This window comes from Poromitra crassiceps, assembly GCF_964638095.1.
Source record: "Poromitra crassiceps genome assembly, chromosome: 1".
Taxonomy (NCBI): Eukaryota; Metazoa; Chordata; class Actinopteri; order Beryciformes; family Melamphaidae; genus Poromitra; species Poromitra crassiceps.
This window is the reverse complement of record NC_139623.1, coordinates 9,887,175-9,911,308: the sequence shown is the minus strand read 5'-3', so window position 1 is coordinate 9,911,308 and position 24,134 is coordinate 9,887,175. Positions and strand designations below refer to the sequence as shown.

Below are 24,134 nucleotides of genomic sequence, written 5' to 3'. Positions count from 1 at the left end.
CTCGGTGTCCCTCTGGTCTGCAGTACCTGTAGAGCTGTTTCCTGCGTGGTCCTTTACCCATGTCATACTGGACCCCTGTGCCACAGTTGGCGGAGGGTGTATGGGGGTTGGAGAAGTCAGAGTAACAGGAGGGGAACTCCATGTTGAGGCAGAGCCAAGCATGAAAGGCAAACCCGCTGCCTGGCCAGCGCTGGACAGTGGGCACCATGATGCCGGCCATGGGGGGCGTGAGATCAAAGTACTGCAAGGCGCTGTCCTGGCCTTCCCTGGCAGCCATGGCCGACAGCACCCTGATGATGCGGGTGCAGTAGGGGTGCTGCCCCCTGCTGTCCTGAGCCACCCTCAGCAGTCTGAGCAGGCTCTTCAGCTCCTCTGGCCTCAGACACAGGGAGCCCAGGTCCTGGAGGAGGCCCAGCAGGGCGTCCGCACACTGCCTGTCCAGACTCTCTGGCTGGGAGAAGACCTGCAGCAAAGCCCCCACCATGCCCGCCTCCACAGCCACGGTGCGGCAGGACAATGAGCCCCCGCATACGGTAGCCAGCCACTGCGCCACCAGCAGCTGAAGGTCCCTCTGACCCCACAGGTCGGGCAGCCACTGCAGCAGCAGCAGCAAAGGCTGGTCGTTACTGATGCCCAGGTGATGGGCATGGGCGTGCTCACCCTCCACCGCCTGGAAACAGAGACAGAGAAGGGAGACAGTGAGGAGGAGCTGGTGGGAACAGAGGGGATGAGGCAAACTCAATAGAACCAAGACAACATATTGTCTGAATATTGTCTGAATAATCCATACTATGGATTATTCCTCAAGGACTACATGGTCAATGTCAGGTAAACCTGTAACCCAGTTTGGATAGGAACAGGACAGCCAGTTAGAGCAACAAATGCATGACATCCATTGTCTCTGAATCATAGAGATGCTGCATGAAATAGGCCAGGCCCATCACAGGGGAAATAGCTCCGTTCACTCGTAAAGACGAGCGCAATTTTAGTTGAATTAAACATAGCTAAAAGCTGTGTAAAAAATGTAAAAAAATCACCAATTAAAGTTTTTTTGTACTCCCGAGCAAAACAAGGAAGCCGTTGAGAAGAAAAATGTGGATCTAGCTGTCAATGAAGTAAGTTGGAGTGTTCATCTTCCGTATATAAGATCTTTGTGTGCAGCACGCGACATAGAGACACTGCATGTAATAGGCCACGCCCATCACGGGGGAAGAGCTCCGTTCATAGAGAGCCCCAGGGATGACGTATTTTTGTAGGCTGAATGCGGAAGTCCCGAACTTCCTGGTTCTTCACTGTTTCTGTCTATGGGATTTTTGAATGGGTTTTTGGCGCAATGCTTCAAATAATGTCTGTGGGCAACGCAAGTTTAATCAAACGCGAACCAAGGTTCAGCGGGATAATCTTCATACATGAGGACCACTTTCATGAGTTTTGTAGCGTAAATGCGAGCCCTAGAAGTAAAAAGCTCGAGCTAAGCTAATCCAGAACTACACACTGTCGCATAGGCTTCCACGGCACGTCAGCACTCAACCTGGACTGTTGTTGATGTGTGCACTGATTACCCCGGGCTGAACGGGGCTGAACCAGGTGAGGGAAAGAGAATTTCCGTGTTCGTCCTTTGAGTGGTGACGTTATTGACGTATATATCTCAAAAGTGTAGTCTCATTTAGCCGTTTGCTAGCTAGCCACCCTTTTAACGGCACATATAAGCTTCAAAACTCATAAAAGTGGTCCTCGTGTGTGAAGATGATGTTACAAAACACTGGTTCGCGTTTGATTAAGCCAGCGTTGCCCAGAGAGATTATTAGAAGCATCGCGCCAAAAACCCATTCAAAACTCCCATAGGCGAAAACTGTGAAGAACCAGGGCTGTTAGCATCGATGATTTCCGGACTCGTTCCTGGGGCTCTCTATTTCCACACACCAGCGTCATTTTCCTTGAATTAAACATAGCTAAAAGCTGTTGTGTGGTGGGCTGCGCAGAAAACAAATGTAAAAAATCGCCAGTTAAAGTTTTTTTGTACTCCTGAGCAAAACAAGGAAGCCATTGAGAATTGGTGAGAAGAAAAATGTGGATCTAGCTGTCAAGAAGTAAGTTGGAGTGTTCATCTTCCGTATATACGATCTTTTGGTGCAACACGCAACCATGCACGTGACATAGGAGAACACCAGGATTGGACAGGAGTTTGTGTTTTCCCCCGTCTTGGGCGTGGTTTCTGAATGATGACGCGTTACGCAGTGTCTCTATAGGAGAACGCCAGGATTGGGGGGGAGTGTCAGGAAGCTAAAAGTCAGCAGACAAACGTTGTGATCAGCTCACGTCTCGTTCGCAGTTCAAATGAATGAAGTAAACGCACACGTCGTCTCATTATTTGACACTAGCCAGTTCCTCCTAGATATCTGCAAAACTATCTCTGTATCTGACGAGAGTTCCTTTGTTCGCCCGGTTAGTTTTGCTGGAAGTTGGCACGATAGTTGGTCCTTTGTGTTTTCCCCCGTGTTGGGCGTGGTTTCTGAATGATGACGCGCTCCGCAGTGTCTCTATATCAGTGCTCCACTCTGTAGGAGTAATAATGAGGAAATGTGCTGTTTTCACCATGTTCATCAGCTCCTGCAGAAGCCTCTTGGTGGGTTGACCTTGACTCTTCAGCACATCAAACAGCTGCGAGTAGCCAATCCTCTCCTTGAAGACCTCCTGGGAGGGAGGAGACACAAATAGGCTGCAGAAAGTGGCTCATGGGATAACTAGTTGGCACACTTCCACACAGTGGAAAGGGAACACAATGACATTTCATACGTGAAGAGGAAAAACAGCCCTGCGCAACAGGCTCTCACTTTTGTTGACATATGCATAATATGCCATATATGACACATATGCAGAGAAGTATGAAGGGTACCAGAGGAAAAGGAGTGTCATATTTGACCATGGTAGATCACAAAGGCCCTTACCTTAGCAGAGGGAGAGTTACTCATAATAGCTGTGAGGACTCCTAAGGCATGGACTGTGATAGTGTCTGATCCTCTCTCCCAAACCTACAGAAACAGAGGCAGCTAGAATTGCATGTGCTCTCTCACATTGGAAAGATGTGTGCACCATGTGACACCAAAACCTGAAAATGGTGAATATTTAAACTGCACATAAGCAAAAAGGAAACTTGTAACTCCGGACCGAATCTTGGTCACAAAAAAGGAAAGGCGATTTCTGTTCCATTTTCCATGAAATGCAGCTTCCAAGAGGAATCGCATTTCTTCACCACACCACAATTGTTGGAGCAGATTGGGTCAGAGAGAGCTGTTGCACCAGTTACCAAACCGTCTCCCCTTGTTCATTACTGATAGATCCCAGCATGCAAAACCAAAGCCAAAAAATGAATGAGGCAAGCCCTGTGTATTGCTAGAATTTAGCATAGAATTTAACATGAAATCCCAGCCCATGAACAATTTGGATCCTGTATAAAAACACTTCATGTACTAGATATACTACTTACTGTATATAAGCCAGACATTATGGCAGAGAAGCCAAAACAAGAGCTTTGAGGAGGGAACCAGGGAAGACATGCATGAAAAATAGACCACCCCATGCATTACAAAACACACAACATGTTGTCAACAGGAAATTCAGCTTCTAACTCTGAATTCGGAACTCGGAAACCAACTCTCCCGCACTGAGAAAAGATGCTTTCTCCAACTTGATGTCCAACAGACATGCACAAAGCTCTACGCCAGCTTGTGCTCACATTTATTATACGTGGCATTTAAGTAGAACAAGTCAACCGCAAAATCAACCATTCTAGATGGACAGATTAGACGGAGAGACATAAATAGAGGAAAACAGTCATGTAGAGCTGCACTACCTGCATTATTTACAAACGAGTGTGACATGTCACACTTCCTGTCTAAGGCTTCCTGTACCAAGAGCTCAAGGCAGTGAGCGAGTGGAGAGGAGGAGGCTGAGTTTCCTGCTGACAGACCCATATCAACACCATGGGGGAAAGTACCTGGTCCACTTCGACCTCTGTGAGTAAACGTGTGGTGAGGTCACACACAACCTCACCCTCTGGCCTACGCCTGTTGCTCTGATAGAGCTATACAGAGCATGTACACACGCACGCACGCACACGCGCGCACACACACGTCAGACACACACACACACACACACACACACACACACACACACACACACACACACAAGAAGACAAGACAATTAGACAAAAGGTTTTCTTTGATCCTGGTCTCTCCACGGCTGCAGCAGGACTTGTGCAGCTGTGTAAGCGCGGCATCAGTGGGAAGTGGGGATGTAGGGATATACCGTGTTGAGGTATACTGCGATATCAAGCGACCACGGTTATTACCATACCTTAGAACACGGCTCTCTTGAATACTCGATTCTGATTGGTCAATCAACAAGATTCACCGGTCATTATTTCTCGACAACCGACCGCTGCTCTGCCACACCTGGATTAATCAGTTGATAAGAGCATTTTGTCTGCAGACACTACTAATTAGGCCAACCAGTTGCAGCTGTGGTGTCTTGTGTGCCAATTACGAATGAAACCGCTTTGTCGTTGAAAACGCTATTAAAAAATCTATTTGAATAATTATTTTTGTCAGATTACTGAAATAATTTAGTTGTAGGCCGTGTTCTAAGCGGGATAATGTATAGTGAGCCGGTGATTACTGGAAATAATGACCTTCAGGTGAATGATTAAGCCCTCCGCTGCGCATCGGGCTCAATCATTCACCTGTCGGTCATTATTTCGCCAGTAATCACCGGCTCACAATACATTATCCCTTACATAAGCTTTCCCTGTAATGCTGTGCCCATGATACAGTATGTTGCGCAATGTGCATGCCGCATAGCCAGTATTTACATATCTCAATGGCCACAGCACTCCACTACAAATACAGTAAATTCATAATGGAGGACCCTTGTGTAAACATGATCATATTAGTTTCAGTTTCAGTTCCATAAAGCAAAATCTTTCATGAAAGCAATATACTTGTTGGTTTGATTTTTCAATGGGCCATAGTGTATGTTTAATTAAGGGGGGGATTAATACCGTGAAATACCGCATACCGTGATATTTTGGTAGATACCGTACTGTACCGTACCATATCATACTGTACAATACCATAGTGTGACATTTCATATTGTTACATCCCTAGCGGGAAGCAATTTTTGTGATTTGTTGTTTCACACTGACCACACAGACAGAGGTTAGACTCACTGCAGACGAAATAAATGCAGTAATACATCTGACAAAAGTCTGACAGACAGACAGAGAGGCAGGAGAAGTGAGTAAGACAGTTGGATGGACAGACAGAGAGGCAGGAGAAGTGAGTAAGACAGTTGGATGGACAGACAGACAGATAGACAGGAGAAGTGAGTAAGACAGTTGGATGGACAGACAGATAGAGAGACAGGAGAAGTGAGTAAGACAGTTGGATGGACAGACAGAGAGACAGGAGAAGTGAGTAAGACAGTTGGATGGACAGACAGATAGAGAGGCAGGAGAAGTGAGTAAGACAGTTGGATGGACAGACAGACAGAGAGGCAGGAGAAGTGAGTAAGACAGTTGGATGGACAGACAGATAGAGAGGCAGGAGAAGTGAGTAAGACAGTTGGATGGACAGACAGACAGAGAGGCAGGAGAAGTGAGTAAGACAGTTGGATGGACAGACAGACAGAGAGACAGGAGAAGTGAGTAAGACAGTTGGATGGACAGACAGATAGAGAGGCAGGAGAAGTGAGTAAGACAGTTGGATGGACAGACAGAGAGGCAGGAGAAGTGAGTAAGACAGTTGGATGGACAGACAGATAGAGAGGCAGGAGAAGTGAGTAAGACAGTTGGATGGACAGACAGACAGAGAGGCAGGAGAAGTGAGTAAGACAGTTGGATGGACAGACAGATAGAGAGGCAGGAGAAGTGAGTAAGACAGTTGGATGGACAGACAGATAGAGAGGCAGGAGAAGTGAGTAAGACAGTTGGATGGACAGACAGACAGAGAGGCAGGAGAAGTGAGTAAGACAGTTGGATGGACAGACAGATAGAGAGGCAGGAGAAGTGAGTAAGACAGTTGGATGGACAGACAGACAGAGAGGCAGGAGAAGTGAGTAAGACAGTTGGATGGACAGACAGATAGAGAGGCAGGAGAAGTGAGTAAGACAGTTGGATGGACAGACAGACAGAGAGGCAGGAGAAGTGAGTAAGACAGTTGGATGGACGGACAGATAGAGAGGCAGGAGAAGTGAGTAAGACAGTTGGATGGACAGACAGACAGAGAGGCAGGAGAAGTGAGTAAGACAGTTGGATGGACAGACAGACAGAGAGGCAGGAGAAGTGAGTAAGACAGTTGGATGGACAGACAGACAGAGAGGCAGGAGAAGTGAGTAAGACAGTTGGATGGACAGACAGATAGAGAGGCAGGAGAAGTGAGTAAGACAGTTGGATGGACAGACAGACAGAGAGGCAGGAGAAGTGAGTAAGACAGTTGGATGGACAGACAGATAGAGAGGCAGGAGAAGTGAGTAAGACAGTTGGATGGACAGACAGACAGAGAGGCAGGAGAAGTGAGTAAGACAGTTGGATGGACAGACAGATAGAGAGGCAGGAGAAGTGAGTAAGACAGTTGGATGGACAGACAGACAGAGAGGCAGGAGAAGTGAGTAAGACAGTTGGATGGACAGACAGATAGAGAGGCAGGAGAAGTGAGTAAGACAGTTGGATGGACAGACAGATAGAGAGGCAGGAGAAGTGAGTAAGACAGTTGGATGGACAGACAGGGGCCTGACCTTGCTGTTCTGAATGAGCCGCAGAATGTGTTCGAAGCAGTTGTTGTTGAGGAACACGGCCTGCAGGACTGGTCTGTCAGCACACTGCAGGATCTCCGGCACAGCAGCTGAAGACGACAACCACCACAGCATGTTGACTCATCGTGACACACACACTCTTATTTATAGCAAATGTGTCTGGCACTCAGCAAATAGATACAGTACTGAATTATTATTATTATTGTTGTTGTTGTATATTTTTAAGCTGTTATACAACAATTAAACAAGTAACCATCAATTAACATTAGACAATTTACTCACACAAACACATTTGTATTTTGTACCTATACGATCCATACAAATCACCAGTGCTCAAAACACCACTGAATTTATATGAATAAAGAAGCAGGCAGTGGACCCTACTACAAACATCCAAGGCACTCAGCCTCCATGTTGGCTAAACCCAACCCGTGTCGGCATAGACTGCCTTCATCAATTAGCTCAGGCTATAAATGTTGTGATACATGACATCAAATGTTTTTGACATAATCACTCACTCATAATCAAATAAATTATCAATGAAATTCAAATCAGTCTGATGAAGACAGTCTATGCCGACAGACGTTGAACTCTTTCTACTAGGGGTGCACCGATCACGTTTTTTTGCCACCGATCACCGATTGCCGATCGCCTATGGGAAATATCTGCCCAACCGATCATCGACCGATCACAGATTACCGATCACCGATATATAAACTCCTCAAAGAAAGTTTGGAAACGTTATTTTAGGTCGATTATTTCTCCCCTTTAATAATACCAATTGGCATTGTATTTTATATCGTTGGAAAGCCTGATTAGTGATAGGGCTTTTTTTTTTTATAAAAAAAAAAGAAAAGTAATATACAAAAATATCGGCAATCAGCCGAAATATCGGCAATCAGCCGATCGCATATTTGAGGTCAAAATCGTCCGATACAGATTGCTTGCCGATCGATCGGTGCACCCCTACTTTCTACAGTACTGAATAAAAAAAAAAAGGGGGGTAGCTGGAACTGGTAATGAGGTGCTTGTGTGTGCTTGTGTGGCGCTCTTACTCAGCATATGGCTCTGGAGAGAGATCAGACTGTCCTCCCAGCTCTGCCTGTCTTCCTGCTTGCTGCCAGGCAGGCGGTTCCAGTTGAGGAGCTGGAAGTAGCCGTCCAGTATGGTCCTGATGTCCACCTGTCGCTCCGCGGGGCTGCTGGAGTGCACGATGTGGATCATGGCAGTCAGACACTGTAACGTGAGCCGCAGCAGCCGGGAGTCCTTTGGTTCAGCGGCGGTCCGGCTGCACCAGGCTCGCAGCACGGAGAACAGGTCCTCCACAGAGTGAGGGGTGATGGAGAGAAGGCCATTCTTCTGAAAAAATAATCACACACGGACACTTGCAGCAACTGACCAGGCCCAGTTCTACAGGGGGTGCAAGAGCATGCGTTGCACCACCAGTTCAATATTTTTGCACCCCTCCGTTGCAATTTGCGTCCGCGGCCGATATTACTGTCTTTAAGGCTCATTCTTAAAGCTAAAGTGAAGATCCTGGTATCATATGAAACTAGAAGACCCAAGAGTTGGCACCCATTGGTACCAACCATCTCATGCTAGCTTGTCGGGAAGGGAGCTAAATAATGCTCCAAATTTAAACAAAATTCTGGCAAGGGAAAAACTGGTATGACCGTTTTCAAATGGGTCCCTTGACCTCTCCCCTGAAGATATCTGAATGAGATTGGGTTCTATGGGTACCTATGCGTCTGTCTCCCCTTTACAGACATGCACACTTTATGCTAATCCCATGCAGTGTAAGGCAAAAACCATGCAGTGTTCTGAATGCAGTATAAGTCTATTATTTTTGCCTATTCTATTTGAATACTTCTGCATACTGGGGTCCCTAAACAGTCTTGGAAGTGCATGAGTTGGGTGACTGGAAAGCTGAGGCTCTTGTGGATTCAATGAGCCCAAATGTATTCATGTGTGATTATGTTAGTCCCCATAGTAGCCACTTCATTTAGTAAGACCATTTTTCAAAACTTGACCTCATCTGTTCATCGGGGCCCGCGCTCGGGACCCGTAACACCTACTATATTTTTCATTGCTGTTGCCAGCCGCCTGCATTGTCTCTACTAGTGCACCCCCATTAAATTCAGATGCACCCTAAGTCATTTTGTTCTGGAAGCAGGTCTGACTCTGACTCATACAGTTTTCATTTGCATTGTTGCTGTTTTAGATGGCTAATAGTCCGACACAGATGGAAGATGGGGAAGTGCACCTTTCCTCCGCTGATCACGGCCCCTTGAAGATGAACCAATCTGAGTGTGAGGGGCTCTGGGATCTGCTCGCTGTCCTGTAGGCTTTCTGTGGACATGTAACGTTAGTTGGTAGTGTCAGCCAAAGACACAAGAATATGCAAGAGAAGTTTCAACTACACCACGCTACAGTGAAAGGAATTACAACATGCATTGCAATGCCACAATACCACCAGTGTCATTCGGGGTTATTTATTTCAAACACACAAGTGTACTGTAAGCCTTGTTAATTGGCCAGGTTAATTACACAGTTACCTCTTTAACGTTCTAAATTAAGGCGTGCTGTTACGGTATAATCCTCCTAATCTTTAGAGATACTAAAAACATGCCCAGGCTGAGATTTCCCCAAGATGAGCACTTGCTGATGAAGCGGGTCACTATAATTAGAAACTCTTGGTAATTAGCCTGATAATTAGACACTGCATAATTTCGTTTTTTAACCAAGACCAAACATGTCGACTACTAACTGACCACTTATTTTTCAATCAAAGAGACGTACGAGAGGAGAGTGATGCACTAGGGCAGTGGTTCTCTAAACTGGCACAAATCACATGACGGACGGCCATTTGATCCGATTTTGTCCCAGGGTCCCATCTGATAGGATTTGTTGCTTTTCCATGTTTTATTACAGTAGGTGTATGAAGCCCATGACTAAAATAGTCCTACATTCTGTCACTGTGTTACTTATGGATGAAATTATAGTGAAAATAAATTCTGAGAACCACTGCACGAGGGGAACAGAAGGGCATTGTTTGGAAGTCCAACATGACAGTATTAAGCTGTGTTTGGGCAGCGATGGAGACGGCTTAGAGGAAGACTCCTCTGGTATGTGGGCTGGAACGGAGATCAGAGAAGTAGTGCGAGGAGAGGAGAGGAGAGGGGAGCGTCTCACCATGGAAGAGAGCAGGCAGCTCCTCTGGCAAGGGCAGAGGGGAGAACTTATACTTGTTCCTCTCCATCAAGCTCACCTCCTCCCTGCAAACACACACAGAAAGGGGTCAGCACACTCCCACTCACAGCACAGCACATCATGCCCAGGCAGTGTGTGCTTGCCACACAGACACCGTTGGCACTAATGATGGGTGTGGCATGGAGGCTTAGAGGCACTGGGACGTGGCGGTACAGTCCCGGACAGGGTTGGGGAACAAGTTAGCCAGTTGCGTATGATGTCTGAAGCGGTGATGGAAGACAAATACAGTATGTGAGTGTGTGTCTGTATATTCCACTCCCCACACATTCTTACAGTACGCACGCACGCACACACACACACACACACACACTCACCCTGCCAGGCCTCTCCTCCATGTCTGATAAGGGTCAAATAAACTCTCGCACAGGACGAATCCGTATTGCACGACCGACTGCAGAGATGACTGCTCCTCAACTCCCTTCTTGAGCTGACACAGAGCACGCACGTACACACACACACACACACACACACACACACACACACACACACACACACACACACACACACACACACACACACACACACACACACACACACACACAAATAGTTTATGCACAACAGGTCAGTATCCATTTTTTTTTATTAAAAATGTATTATTCTATGCTTGTTGCTTGCTTATAATTGTATAATTGTCTTTTGAACCATACTTATTTCTGATGTTCTTTTAACAGGCAACACACACACACACACACACACACACACACACACACATTCCAATACAACGATCAGAAGGTCAACCACACACCCACTCTTTTCACTGTAAACTAGTTCTGTTACTTCTGTTTGTGAACACAATATAAATAGCATTTACTGTAGACCAATTAGGCTCTCTGTCTCCACACTCAATATATTATTATCTCTACATAGTTCAGATGAATGGGCCCTAAATAATTTATGCCAATCCCCTTTAATAAATCATTGAAATCCATGTCTTGTTTGAGTTACAGTCCGGTGCCGGGTCTTACCTGGTTCAAACAGAAATTTAAAAGCTTGATAGTTTCAAAAACAAAGCCAGGGGTCTTGTCTGGGTCGATGTTTTCCATATTCCTGGAAGTGGAGAGAAATTCAAGGCATTACAACCTCAAATAAATCTGCCTTGTGCTCTTTTCATTTCCATAAAAAGGTAAAATACACAGAATTCACAAAATATTAGGCACAGCTTTCTGATATTGAGGTGCAGCTAAATTCTAACTACAAACCACATCTCACAGCTTTAAAAAAAAAACGGCTCTAACTTGTCTGCTTCTCTTCATCTATATCTCCTCCCATGTGACTGGCGAAGGTGTGTTCAAGGAAATCTATAAGGGATCATGTTTTTTTCTTCTTCTTCTTTTGAACAATTTTCTGCCCGATTGCACCTGACTAATTCCCTGCTGGTGTCCCGGTCGTTGCTCCACCCCCTCTGCCGATCACGTTTCGCCTGATACACCTGACAGTGAGGGGTTTCACCGGCAGCCAGGACGTAGCGCATGAGTGGGAATCACATTATTCCCCTAGGTTCCCCTTCCCTGCGAACAGGTGCCCCGACCGACCAACCAGAGGAGGCGCTAGTGCAGCGACCAGGACTCACACATTACCCCACCGGCTTCCCACCCGCACACAGCCAATTGTGTCTGTAGGAACTTCTGACCAAGGTGGAAGTACCACTGCCGGGAGTTGAACCCGGGTCTCCGCGGTGGAAGGCCAGTGCTTTTTTACCTCAACGTTCATTAAGACGCCAGTGCACCAGGTGTAAAGGTGTAGAATGTTACAACTCCAAATCATCCTCTGCTGTTTATCTCAAGTTATTATTTATTTACCGGCATACAATGATGAAGAACTTGATGAGCAGCAAGGGGTGCGGGGTGCTGCTGTTCTGCTCGGCGCCAGAGAGCTGCAGCGCACTGTGCCATAGCTGGTTGCTGAGGAGCACGAGGACCTCTCTGGGGATCAGGGGCACCTCCGAGCTGCACTCCTCCAGCCTGGGAGGAGAGGAGAGGAGAGGAGAGGAGAGGAGAGGAGAGGAGAGGAGAGGAGAGGAGAGGAGAGGAGAGGAGAGAGGTAGGAAGAGAGCGGAGGAGGCAAGAGCAGAGAATCAGAGGCAAAGGGCGATGTTACACCAGCCATGTTGTTTACCATAGCCTAAACATACCAAATCTCCCAGAGGAGGTCAGAGTTCATGCTTCTACCAACCACCATCTGGTACCTTCTGGATATGCAGTTTGTATAAGATAGAGTATTAAGCCACTCACCTCCGAGGCTCCAGTGACTGCACATCAATGAGCTTCTCAAAGGAGGTAACAAACGCCTCGAGCCACTGTTGCAGATAACCCACGTCTTTCTGCAGGAGGGAGGAAGAGGAGATGTGAAGCAATACTTGGCCTCATGCCTCCAGTTCTGCAGTCACATGCGTGTTGTGAGTAAACAATAAACATGCATGTTGTGAGTAAACATGCATGTTGTGAGTAAACATGCATGTTGTGAGTAAACAATGTATGTTGTGAGTAAACATGCATGTTGTGAGTAAACATGCATGTTGTGAGTAAACAATGTATGTTGTGAGTAAACAATGTATGTTGTGAGTAAACATGCATGTTGTGAGTGTGTTCTGTGTTCTGCAGTCACATGCATGTTGTGAGTGTGTTCTGTGTTATGCAGTCACATGCATGTTGTGAGTGTGTTCTGTGTTCTGCAGTCACATGCATGTTGTGAGTGTGTTCTGTGTTCTGCAGTCACATGCATGTTGTGAGTGTGTTCTGTGTTCTGCAGTCACATGCATGTTGTGAGTGTGTTCTGTGTTCTGCAGTCACATGCATGTTGTGAGTGTGTTCTGTGTTCTGCAGTCACATGCATGTTGTGAGTGTGTTCTGTGTTCTGCAGTCACATGCATGTTGTGAGTGTGTTCTGTGTTCTGCAGTCACATGCATGTTGTGAGTGTGTTCTGTGTTATGCAGTCACATGCATGTTGTGAGTGTGTTCTGTGTTCTGCAGTCACATGCATGTTGTGAGTGTGTTCTGTGTTCTGCAGTCACATGCATGTTGTGAGTGTGTTCTGTGTTCTGCAGTCACATGCATGTTGTGAGTAAACATGCATGTTGTGAGTAAACATGCATGTTGTGAGTAAACATGCATGTTGTGAGTAAACATGCATGTTGTGAGTAAACATGCATGTTGTGAGTAAACAATGTATGCTTGTATACCACACTCCCTCAATGGAATGTGCCGTTTGTGATCGATTTTTTTTACTCAATACAGTCAAAACACAGCGTTGACTAGGGTTGCGCCAACTTCCTGAAATATAAATAAGGAATGGGGGGGGGGGGGGGGGGGGTGTGATGAGCTCCGACTACTGTACTACTACTATACAGTAATACCACATTTCACTTCCACTTCACTATTTCAGTTCCCACCTAATTCACCCACTTTGTGTTTAAAAGGTAGGAAGTAATACAGGTGCAAGTAGAACACTAATGAGGGTTTCCAACTTTCAATCCATTTAGGTTTTCCACTGCTGGCACCCTAATCAATGTCTTGCTTGCACCTGTTTTACTTCCTGCCTTTTAGACACAAAATGGAAGAATTGAGTGGGAAGTGAAATAGGCTAATTGGTTGAGCGCCTTATCTGTTTGGGCAGTGGAACATAATGTAAACTATTTTTTATTGAGGTTCGTCATAATGATTTACGTTTATTTTGTAACAGTTATGCAGGGGAGAACTGGGTAGGGTTTTATTTTGAAGGCTGTCTGAAGTGGTGGTATTAAGTGCTGTGTTCTTGACTCCTCTCTCTCGGCGCACATCATAGGTCACACACACACTCCTGTGAATAAACCTGATAGCATCTCGTTATTTTCTACTGAGAGTGCAAACCCTTTAACGCTGGGTTACAATAACATGACAGACAGGCTGAGGGAGAGCAGCAGGGTTTCCTTCTATCTCATACAAATCGCCCTGTCGTTCATTCCCAAAAATACAGAACAAAGTGCGCCTCTTATCAGGTCAATAAGGAACACGTCTTTTCGTTTCCAAATACGGGACGATTCCTTATTTTAAGGGACGGTTGGCAACCCTACTGATTAACCTGAGGACCTGTTTGTGAAACAGGATGTTGCACAGATATGTCAGTCACACAGAAAGGAACACATGAGCCGCCAAGTCTGCCCTTTAAACAAATTGTAAAGTTAAATGTTAACAAAAATCAATCCCAATGGATTCCTTTCTTGAAACTCCATATCACTCACAAGCAGCATGTGTGTGCACTTTTCAACGTCTGCTTCAATTGTTTTAAGCGAGAGCTGGTTGTGTTATTGCATTTAAAGGATTTTTAATTCTTCTTCTGTTCTTATCACAGATTCTATCTGCCTCAGCAGTGCAACATATCCTGCCACTCTTATCTCCTCCTCACATCAGTCTACATTATCTCACAGTCTACATCATCTCACAGTCTACATCATCTCACAGTCTACATCATCTCACAGTCTACATCATCTCACAGTCTACATCATCTCACAGTCTACATTATCTCACAGTCTACATTATCTCACAGTCTACATCATCTCACAGTCTACATCATCTCACAGTCTACATCATCTCACAGTCTACATCATCTCACAACCTACATCATCTCACAGTCTACATCATCTCACAGTCTACATCATCTCACAGTCTTCTTGGGTTATTGAGTCTATGGAAAGATGGGGGAATACAATTTATTTCCAAAATGATAAAAAATCCCAAGTAATTTCAATATAAGCCTATTGCTAAAATGGTACGTGCATGCCATAATTAGTTCCCCCCCTGGCAGGTGTACTCTGTGAAGAGGTGACGTTCACGTATGTCAAAACTGCGCGCAAACCAACTAGCCTAGCACCCATGGATAAAGGGCTCAAACGTACAGTTGTTGTCGCTCCGGATTCAGGTTTAGGGGAGCCTGGTGACCAAAGGGAAAAAGAGGCCAAGGCCCAAACAGCAGTTCAGCGACAAATATATTTTCTAAGGATTTACTTGTACGCCTGCAGATCCACGACAGCCACAGTGTTTCCTCTGCGGCGCAAAGAACGGGCATGAGTCAGACCCCCTGCACACCGCCGACGAGTCTAAGCGATAAACTCGCAGGCACTCGCATGTACTCAGCAACTCGCCCTGCAGCTTGGTTGGCTGCCTTGCTGTATTCCCGTCTTCAATTGGTCTATTTCGGTTTTGGCCCCTCCTCTCGTCTTGTCGCCTGCGATGTCTTGACGCCAGGTATCCCAGCATGCTTTGCAAGCTGGTGAGCGACAAGATGGCAACGAGGGAAGGAGGTGCATTTCGTGCGAGTACATGCGAGTTTATCGTTTAGACTCGTCGGCGGTGTGCAGGAGCCGTCAAGAGGTAGCCTACTACTGGCGTGGCAAAACAGCTCAAGGGTACATAAGACAAACAAGGTTGGGAACCACTGGTCTAAATCAATGGTTCTCAACGTGGGGTTCAGGGACAACCAGTGGTCCTCGAGAGGATTGCATGCTGAAGTCTAACAATTCATCAATTTACTGGGGTCCAAATTGATGGTTAACCTAACATTATTTCATTTACAAGAAGGTTAGAGAAGGTAGAAGGATGACTGTATCTTATCTAACACACATATATAGGGTTAGGCTTCTCAGAATGGGTCCAAGAGACAACATTTCATAAAATGGGGGTCTGTGTCTCTAATGTGGACCGAATTATGGTCAAGTTTGAGAATCGCTGGTCTAAATCAGGGGTTCCCAACCTTTTTTGTCACATACGTATATATTTACTCACCAGGTGGCGACAAAGGGTAAATAACAGCCTTTTGTGTTGTACTGTATGTAGCCTCTATGTTTATAATATATATATATATATATATATATATATATATATATATATATATATATATATATATATATATATATATATATATCTTCTTCTTTCTTTTTTTTCTTCTTTTCTTTTTTTGACCAGGCTCGCGGCCCGGTACCAAATGCGTTGCGGCCCGGTACCGGTCCGCAGCCCGGTGGTTGGGGACCACTGGTCTAAATGACACAGAGATATCAAACAGACCACCAAATGTCAAAAACTACTAAAATATCACCCTACCAAGATACTGAGTCTTATACAAAGGCAATTGTTCATTATTAGACGCTCAGGATAGACAGCAGTGGTGACATTGTGCACATCCCAGTGTTTGGACATAAGATTAAAGAAGATAACAGAGGACGTCATCTTGTTCCCAGATGCACTGTGTGAAAAGCAACACAAACTTTTCAACACAGTTTAGCATGCATGCAGCCACTGATAACTGTGAGGTATATGACTGTTGACTTCCTCAGAACAACCTGTGTGATGGAGGACATGAGTGTTTCCCATCAGGGGACACTGTGTGACTTACTCACACACTGCTACACAAATAACATGGTGCACATGATGATAGAACAATCCATCAGTCACTTCCCCTAAGCTGCCAAACACTTCTCAAATGAGCAACATAGCATACTGTAGCTGAAGCAGCCTCCATAGAGTAGCTCACAGTCACTTCAACAGCAACACTATTGAAGAAAACTCCAACTATTGACCTTTTTCACAGCAGCCATTTTGTGTCCAAAAGGCAGGGCAAACACAGGTGCAAGTAACCAAAACATGAATGAGGGTTGACAACTTCCAGTCCATTTAGGTGTTGCAGAGCTGGGGACCCCTCATTAATGTTTTGGTTGCACCTGTGTTTATCCTGCCTTTCAGACACAAAATGGCGGCTGTGAAAAAGGCCCATAGACGTCTAACACGCATGTCAAGGTTAGAGAAGCACCTTTGAAAGAGCAGGTCTAATGTGCAACTAATTATCGCAATTCCATTTATTTACAGTAACGGCAACATGGAAACAAGACTAATCACTCTGAAAACACTGCATCAACACTTCATTTTCAATTCTGACATTCATTCGAAATGTACATTACCAGCTGCTGTTCACTTGCCAGTCCATCTCTCATTGTATGCGGCTGAGCAGGGAGCGGGCTTTCTCAGAAGAAGCCTCAGTCTAGTCCACAGCACGGCTCACTAGCTGCACATCTCTTGCTAACCAGCACTAGCATCTGACTCAGTCGCAGGTTCCTTTTCTCCCAGTGTCAAGCAAGCAACCAGGAAATGCCAAGTCACTTTAACCGAAGCCTATTTCCTTCATAGCCAGACTCTGCCTACTCAAAACGCCTTCCTCCTCTGCTTCTACCACTAGTAGAGAGTAGAGCAGAGCGCACATGCCAGGGAGAGGTCTCGTCAACAACTTACCACAGCTACATTTTCATTTTAAATGCACCCCAAAAGTTTGAGAAGAAACAGCTATTCACTGAAATACAGCTCTCACGGTAGAAAATGTCTCACTGCCTGCACCTGCTGTTGACTGACATGAAAGATGCATCTGTATGAGGGAACACTAAGTGAAAGTGCCAACAGGCTAGCAGGTGATTTGAGTGTACGTTCTGGATCCAAATAAAGCAATGGATCCCACCATGTTAAGAAGACTGGGTAACACTTTATAATAACGTTCAGTCGTAAGTCATTTATAAGCCTTCAGTTAATGATGAACTAATCAATTACAAAACATGAATATACATTTGTAGATGATTAATACATCTTATGTTAACATATCACAAATGTGTTGTAAGTCATCTATAAACTTTTAGTAAATGAAGTGTTCCTCACCTGTTATAAATGATGTGTAAATAATTTACAATTCATTTACAATTAATTTACAAGGCTTTCTGCATCCCCTAATCTAAAGTGTAAACCATTCATCACACATAAATGTGTTACATACAAGGGGGTAGCTCTGTCAAAATTGAAGCCAATGCGGAAGTGCACTTAAACCTGCATTCTTTCGAATGGCCTGCAGGGGCCCAGGGGGCGACCCATTGGTCTGTAGACTTCTGTTTTTTGACGCCTCACATCACGTATGGCATTTTGGCCATTACCATCTTGGATGTCGACACAAGTCCAGGGGTTTCCCACAGAGCACGACCTGCTATTGGTCCGTGATCGGCGAGCTGTGTGATCAATGGACAAGTGACCTGTCAATCACGGCCCAAAACATAGTCTGAATATAGCGATTGAGACCATAAACACATTAGGAACGTGTTTACTGAGGCCATACTTGAGGCTTCAAAACAGAAGTCCACAAACCAATGAGTCGCCCCCTGCAGGCAAAGAGGACACTTCTGCATTGGCTTCAATTTTGACAAACAGAGCTACCCCCTTGTATGTAACACATTTATGTGTGATGAATGGTTTACACTTTAGATTAGGGGATGCAGAAAGCCTTGTAAATGAATTGTAAATTATTTACACATCATTTACAACAGGTGAGGAACACTTAATTTACTAAAGGTTTATAGATGACACATTTGTATATGTTAACATAAGATTTATTAATCATCTATAAATGTATATTTATGTTTTGTAAATGGTTAGTTCATTATTAACTAAAGGCTTAAATGACTTAGGACTGAACGTTATTATAAAAGTGTTACCGAAGAGGGTATTTACAATGACAGGCAGCTTAGTTCATTATGCCTTTAGCCTTATCACTGTACGTTTCAACACACAATCCTTCCCATTGAAAACAGGAAGTTGTGAAGCTATTGTTTCATGCCGCCAGCGTCTGGACAAATCAGGTACTGTTGAGACTTAATAATAGAGGCAAGGACAGGCAGACATATTTGCAACACCCTTTCTTCAGCTTAACTGCAGCTGTATGTGCAATTATAAGTAGTTAACTTATGATGACACATAAAGACATAATGCTGTCAAAGAGAACACCCTGCATGGGATAAGTCAGGGGTTCCCAAACTTTTGCGACCAAGTACCACTACGTACCAAAGCAATTTTCCCAGGGACCACTTCCACTGCGTTATAACCATGCAATAGCAACAGAAAGGCTAAATAACAATAAAAGGCTACTATACTAGCTGGTTCAAAATGGACACACACACACACACACACACACACACACACACACACACACACACACACACACGCCAACATTAGGCTGTGAAAAAGAGGACCCCTTTGTAAACGGTTTTTTTCCCCCTCCAACATTTTGCCTAACTTTGGAGTGTTATTTAGCTTCAGTGTTTCAGTATGGCCCTCGGCTTCGTCGTGCCAATAACCACGGTAAAGTACACCCTCTCGTGTAATATTGCTTAATTCAAGATTATTTTAATAGCCATAGCGAGTAAACATGTTACAAACAAGGAATTTGTGTTTGTGCATTATGCAGTGCAGCAATCAGAGCAATAGCAAACACAAATAGCAAAATATGAAGCAAACAGTAGACAATCTTCAAATTATAAATGATAATGTGCAAAGTCAAAGACCTTTCAAAGTGACATAGTGGGGTTTGCAGTCGATGCAGAGCCGGATTGCTCAGGTGGCATCGGGGGGAGGGGGTGGCAAAGTCCTGATTTTGGGGGCTTTTGGGTCCCATTGAAGAGGCGGATAGCAGTTGGGTAGAAGCTGTCCCTGTGACAGGAGGTTCTGGTACTGCAAGACATTAGTCTTCTGCCATGGGGGAGGACCCTGAAGAGTTTATGTCCTGGATGTGTGGGGTCAGCCATCATTTTCTGAGACCGCTGTAGCGTCCTAGCAGTGGGTATGTCCTGGCTGGATGGCAGGCTACACCCAATCATCTTTTCGGCTCTGCGGATGATGCGCTGCAGTCTGGAGATGTCCTTGCGGGGGGCAGCAGCAGCGTACCAGACGGTGATGGAGGAGGTGAGGATGGACTCGACGGTGGAGGTGTAGAAAAGTGCCAATGCTGCCTTCAGCCTTTGCTGAAGAAAGTAGCGTCACCGGCTCCAAACACAGACACTTTTTTGCCAATATTCTATCAAGATTGTGTTTCAACTACTGCTACAAATGATCATGTACAGTTTCCACCCCGTTTAATGGCTGAAACCACAAGTATAACTTCTTATCTTTCTGGAGACATCTTGTTCTAATCATTCACTATAGCCTTTTCCTTACCAGAGTCGGGAAAATGATGCTATTGCTGGTGAAAATGCTGCGAGCTGCTGTAAGCCAAATCCGGACACTCGTCTCTGAACGTGGATGCTGCTAATGCTAGTTTTGCAGTAGTCTCGCTTGCCAGACTCTCCCAGCAAAGGGGCTTTTTGCGGGGGGGGGGGGGGGGGGGGGAGGTTGCGGTAGCCTGGGCTAATTTTGCACATGGGTTTTGCAGGGCTTTTCTTCTTCTTTGGTATTTTATTCTTCTTCTGTGGTGTCGCCCCAAGCGGCTCATTGCTACTTTCTCTTATCAAAGGCACTTTCATAAGGTATTTGGACCTTTTATCATATGAAACTCTACATATAGACTGTCATATATCTGCGACTTGCGGCAGCTGACCATCAACCTCTTGAAAAGCCCGCAAAGAAGGAGGAAATATGTCACTCGCGTCCCCCCAACAAAGCTGTCCGGGTTTGGCTCGTTGTGTCTGAGCTTGGCGAAGGTTCCGTTCCATCCTCTGTTGTGGCTTCTTGGTGAGAGCTTTGATGTTTCACACCCATTTCAGCTCTAAGCTGCTGATGGTTGAACCCAGACTCCACAGTGTTGACTGCAGAGTCACTCAGTGTGGTGGGGGGAGGGGGGGCTGTTTTTTGTTGTTGTTGTTTTTAGAGGAGGTTGAATTGTTCTTGTTCCTGGCGAGCAGGGATGGTTGTTGTTTTGGTTGTTGTTTAGGCATGCTGAGGTTGGCTACAGCAGAAAGGACCCCTTAACTGAAACAAATTAAGACCACAGACCTCCATTTGGTAAGATTTTGTCTCAGGGTCCCCCATCCAATAACATGTTAGCTTTTGTGACGAATCTGACGACCCTCCTACTCTCCTGGCCCCGCCTTGCAGGAGCCTGAGGTTGGCGTCGTTACACTGATTGGGAGCACCTGCACCTGTGCGCTCATTAGCCATCTCATCAGTCTCTCCGCCTCTCCACACAGATGCCCCTTTTGTTCTGGTTTGTTTGTATAATGTAGTTTGTTTTGTCTAGATATTTTCCCTTAGTTTTAGTTAATAAATTATTGTTTTGACTTAAAAGTTAAAACAGTTATTTATTAACTAAAACTAGTAGTTTTTGTTGTCTAGTTATTTTCCTTTGTTTTAGTTAATATATTATTGTATTTATTACTTAAATACTTAAATGTAGTACTTTACTAAAAAACTAAGGGAAACAACAACACAGACTACATTAAAGAAACAGAACAAAAGGTGCATCGGTGAGGAGGGAGAGAGAGACTGACTGGTCCTTCGATGAATGCACCGGGCCCAGGTGCTCCCAACGACCCCGACACCAGACTCCTGCAAGACAGGGCCAGGAGAGTGGGAGGATCATCACACTTTTAGATGTGTTACAGTATGAAACCCATGATGACCAAAATAGTCATTCTGTGTGTTACTTGTGGTTGGAATCGTAGTGGAAAATAAATGATTGCCCTTTTTGCTGGGGACCCCCTGGAACCCCCTCAAGGACGCCTGGGGGTCCCCAGACCCCACTTTGAGAATCACTGAACTAGAACATGTTTTTTTTTATATAGTACAATAACATATTAAGTTCATCAGAGAGAGAGAGAGAGACTGAAGTCATGAGAAAACAGGGAATGTGCAAGCAGCACCTCACAAACAGATAGTTTGTTATGAATTCTAATGAGAAGTAGACACCAAGGGAAATACATGAAGGTACTGATGAAGCTGAATTGGGTCAGGCACCTGGCAAACCCCCACTCTTGAGAAATGATGTGCAAAATCTCTCTAAAAAAAATCCTTCCCTTACGAAATTAGTATTGATCAAGACCTCCCCAGAAACACACACCCTACTCTTGCACTTCAACATTCTATGAAACACTTTACACTGACCAGAGCAATTAGCTCACTGAATCATTCATTGTATGTTACAGTACATTTGGAAAATGGCAAATCACAATTTGCCCTAAAAGGATTATTGTTATCATCATTCCCTATGAATTGTGTCATTTATCTGCATTTTCTCTCCACATGGCCGGGCTGGAGCCAAGCAGCTGTGCAGCTCTCTGCTGCTTGACATTCTGCTTGGCTCCAGCTTCATCCACAAGTGAAAGCAAAGAGCACTTTGAGCTGGCTGATCGGCCCTTGTTGGTAAACAGTGGAGATTACAGATTGCAATCAGGGCTCATATATCATATATATATATATATATATATATATATATATATATATATATATATATATATATATATATATATATATATATCTGTATGTTCTGAACGGTAGTAACAAAAGCCAGAAGATCTGCCTTGCTTGCTCTTAACGAAAGGGCATGAAGTTTCACAGCTGTGTAAATGGGTGGCAGTCGGGCTGTCACTGTGGTCCATCTCTACTAGACACACAGGTTTAATTCATCCTCATAACTGTCTTTCAAGCTAATTATCACAGGATAATCACACGCAGTTTATCTGGCAGCCTGGCCTCGTACTGCACCCTTACTTGGCTGTCATTGTTCCTTATTGTCTAGAGAGGGTGTTTTTTTTGTTCCAGGCTTCTGGAGGGTGCACAGTGTTTCTGTGTTGGATCATTTTTTTATTATCAAAGCACATATTTAAATAAAGATACAATCATTTCCTAATCAAATTGTGTGTTTTATGCAAACAACCACTATAGATGACAATAACAAAGGAAAAGGATAACATTTAGAATTTTGGACGAATTTTACACTGACTTCAAGACGGTTTAAATCGTTTTTCGGGATGGTTCCGGGGCGGCGTTGTCATTCTGCTATTGCAGTTATTTTGGTGAAAGTAATGCAAAAGTAGTGTAACAAGTAATGAGTTACTCTACATAGACAGTAATATTGTAAAGTAACTTATTACTTTCAAATGAAAGTAACTAGTAATATGTAGTATATTACATTTTGAAAGTAACTTGCCCAACACTGGAAAAGGCAGTGATTGCTTCAGCCTGAATACTGCATGTGTTGGCACATGATGCTTTTGTAATATAACGTGAAAGCAGCTATTACAGATACATCCATCATTGCCATGGCATTCAACAGATCATCTCATTACTGTTCAACAAATGGTTCAGAGTTTTACTGTTATATGAAGCTAGAAAAGGGAACAAACAAGCAGCTCCAGTAACATTGCCTTTTAGGTTACTTCAGACACCATCTGGCAAGTGAAGTTAAAATGCCTCCCCGAGTGATTGGATCAGACTCTGCTGTATATGCCCATACCTGTCAGACATGAGCCTTTTATGATGGCCTGGAAAAAATGTCACATTTTTGATATGGAGCTCTAACATACAGTACTGCCAATAAGGCTGATGAAACTCCACCACACAAAAGACCAGTATCTACAGCCCATTGCATGAAGGACTATGTCAGGACTGAGACTGAACATGGCTCAGCTTAACCTGCTCTCAAAACATTAGAAATCATTCAAGACAGTGCAACAGCAAACGGTGATTGCAAAAAACCTAATAACTGCAAATGCATTTACTGAATGAACATTTGTGTATGTAGACCTACTTCTGACCTACTTTCAATTGTTGATTACTTGAACTTGATTAAAAAGGAAAAACAGCTGAAAAGACAACAAAAGCATATTGACACCTATATTAATATAGCCTGATTACACTATATAATTGTATAATTTAAGAGTAATCTAGAATGGATTACATTTGGGGGGGGGGGGGGGGGGGGATTCACAACAATGCTATTAATGTGTGTAGACATGATGGATTTTATTTCCAGAAAATGTTTATATCACCCAGCTCACTCGCATCAATTTTAGCCTGTGATATTTCTATACCACAATGGCCTTACAGTGTTTCTCATGAGGCCTGAACCTCAGCTGATCTAAAAATCTGCCAAGGGGTGTGATTTCTTGCACAATCAGAGGAAGCAAAGCTCTTTATCACTGACAAGCCTGAGCAAGTTGTGCCTTCTTATTGCAAATATTGTACACAGAGAGAGAGAGAGAGAGAGAGAGAGAGAGAGAGAGACAGAGACAGAGACAGAGACAGAGAGAGAGAGAGAGAGAGAGAGAGAGAGAGAGAGAGAGAGAGAG

General features: G+C 44.5%; 1 protein-coding gene across 4 annotated transcripts in view; it reads right to left on the bottom strand.

Annotated features, from left to right (window-relative positions):
• nbeal2 (neurobeachin-like 2) overlaps positions 1-24,134 on the bottom strand; it is a 75,417-nt gene that overhangs the window by 48,428 nt on the left and 2,855 nt on the right. For 2 of the 4 annotated variants that reach the window (XM_083645617.1, XM_083645618.1), the window contains exons 2-13: positions 12,312-12,400; positions 11,880-12,041; positions 11,046-11,127; positions 10,395-10,507; positions 10,003-10,085; positions 9,074-9,159; positions 7,866-8,169; positions 6,793-6,899; positions 3,998-4,084; positions 2,949-3,032; positions 2,596-2,694; positions 27-670 (exon numbers count right to left, since the gene is read on the bottom strand). In XM_083645617.1, the coding sequence (XP_083501743.1) occupies positions 27-670; positions 2,596-2,694; positions 2,949-3,032; positions 3,998-4,084; positions 6,793-6,899; positions 7,866-8,169; positions 9,074-9,159; positions 10,003-10,085; positions 10,395-10,507; positions 11,046-11,127; positions 11,880-12,041; positions 12,312-12,400 (1,940 nt within the window). The remainder of the gene's footprint in view (positions 1-26; positions 671-2,595; positions 2,695-2,948; positions 3,033-3,997; positions 4,085-6,792; positions 6,900-7,865; positions 8,170-9,073; positions 9,160-10,002; positions 10,086-10,394; positions 10,508-11,045; positions 11,128-11,879; positions 12,042-12,311; positions 12,401-24,134) is intronic. The other 2 variants (XM_083645619.1, XM_083645620.1) reach the window with 1 other exon arrangement.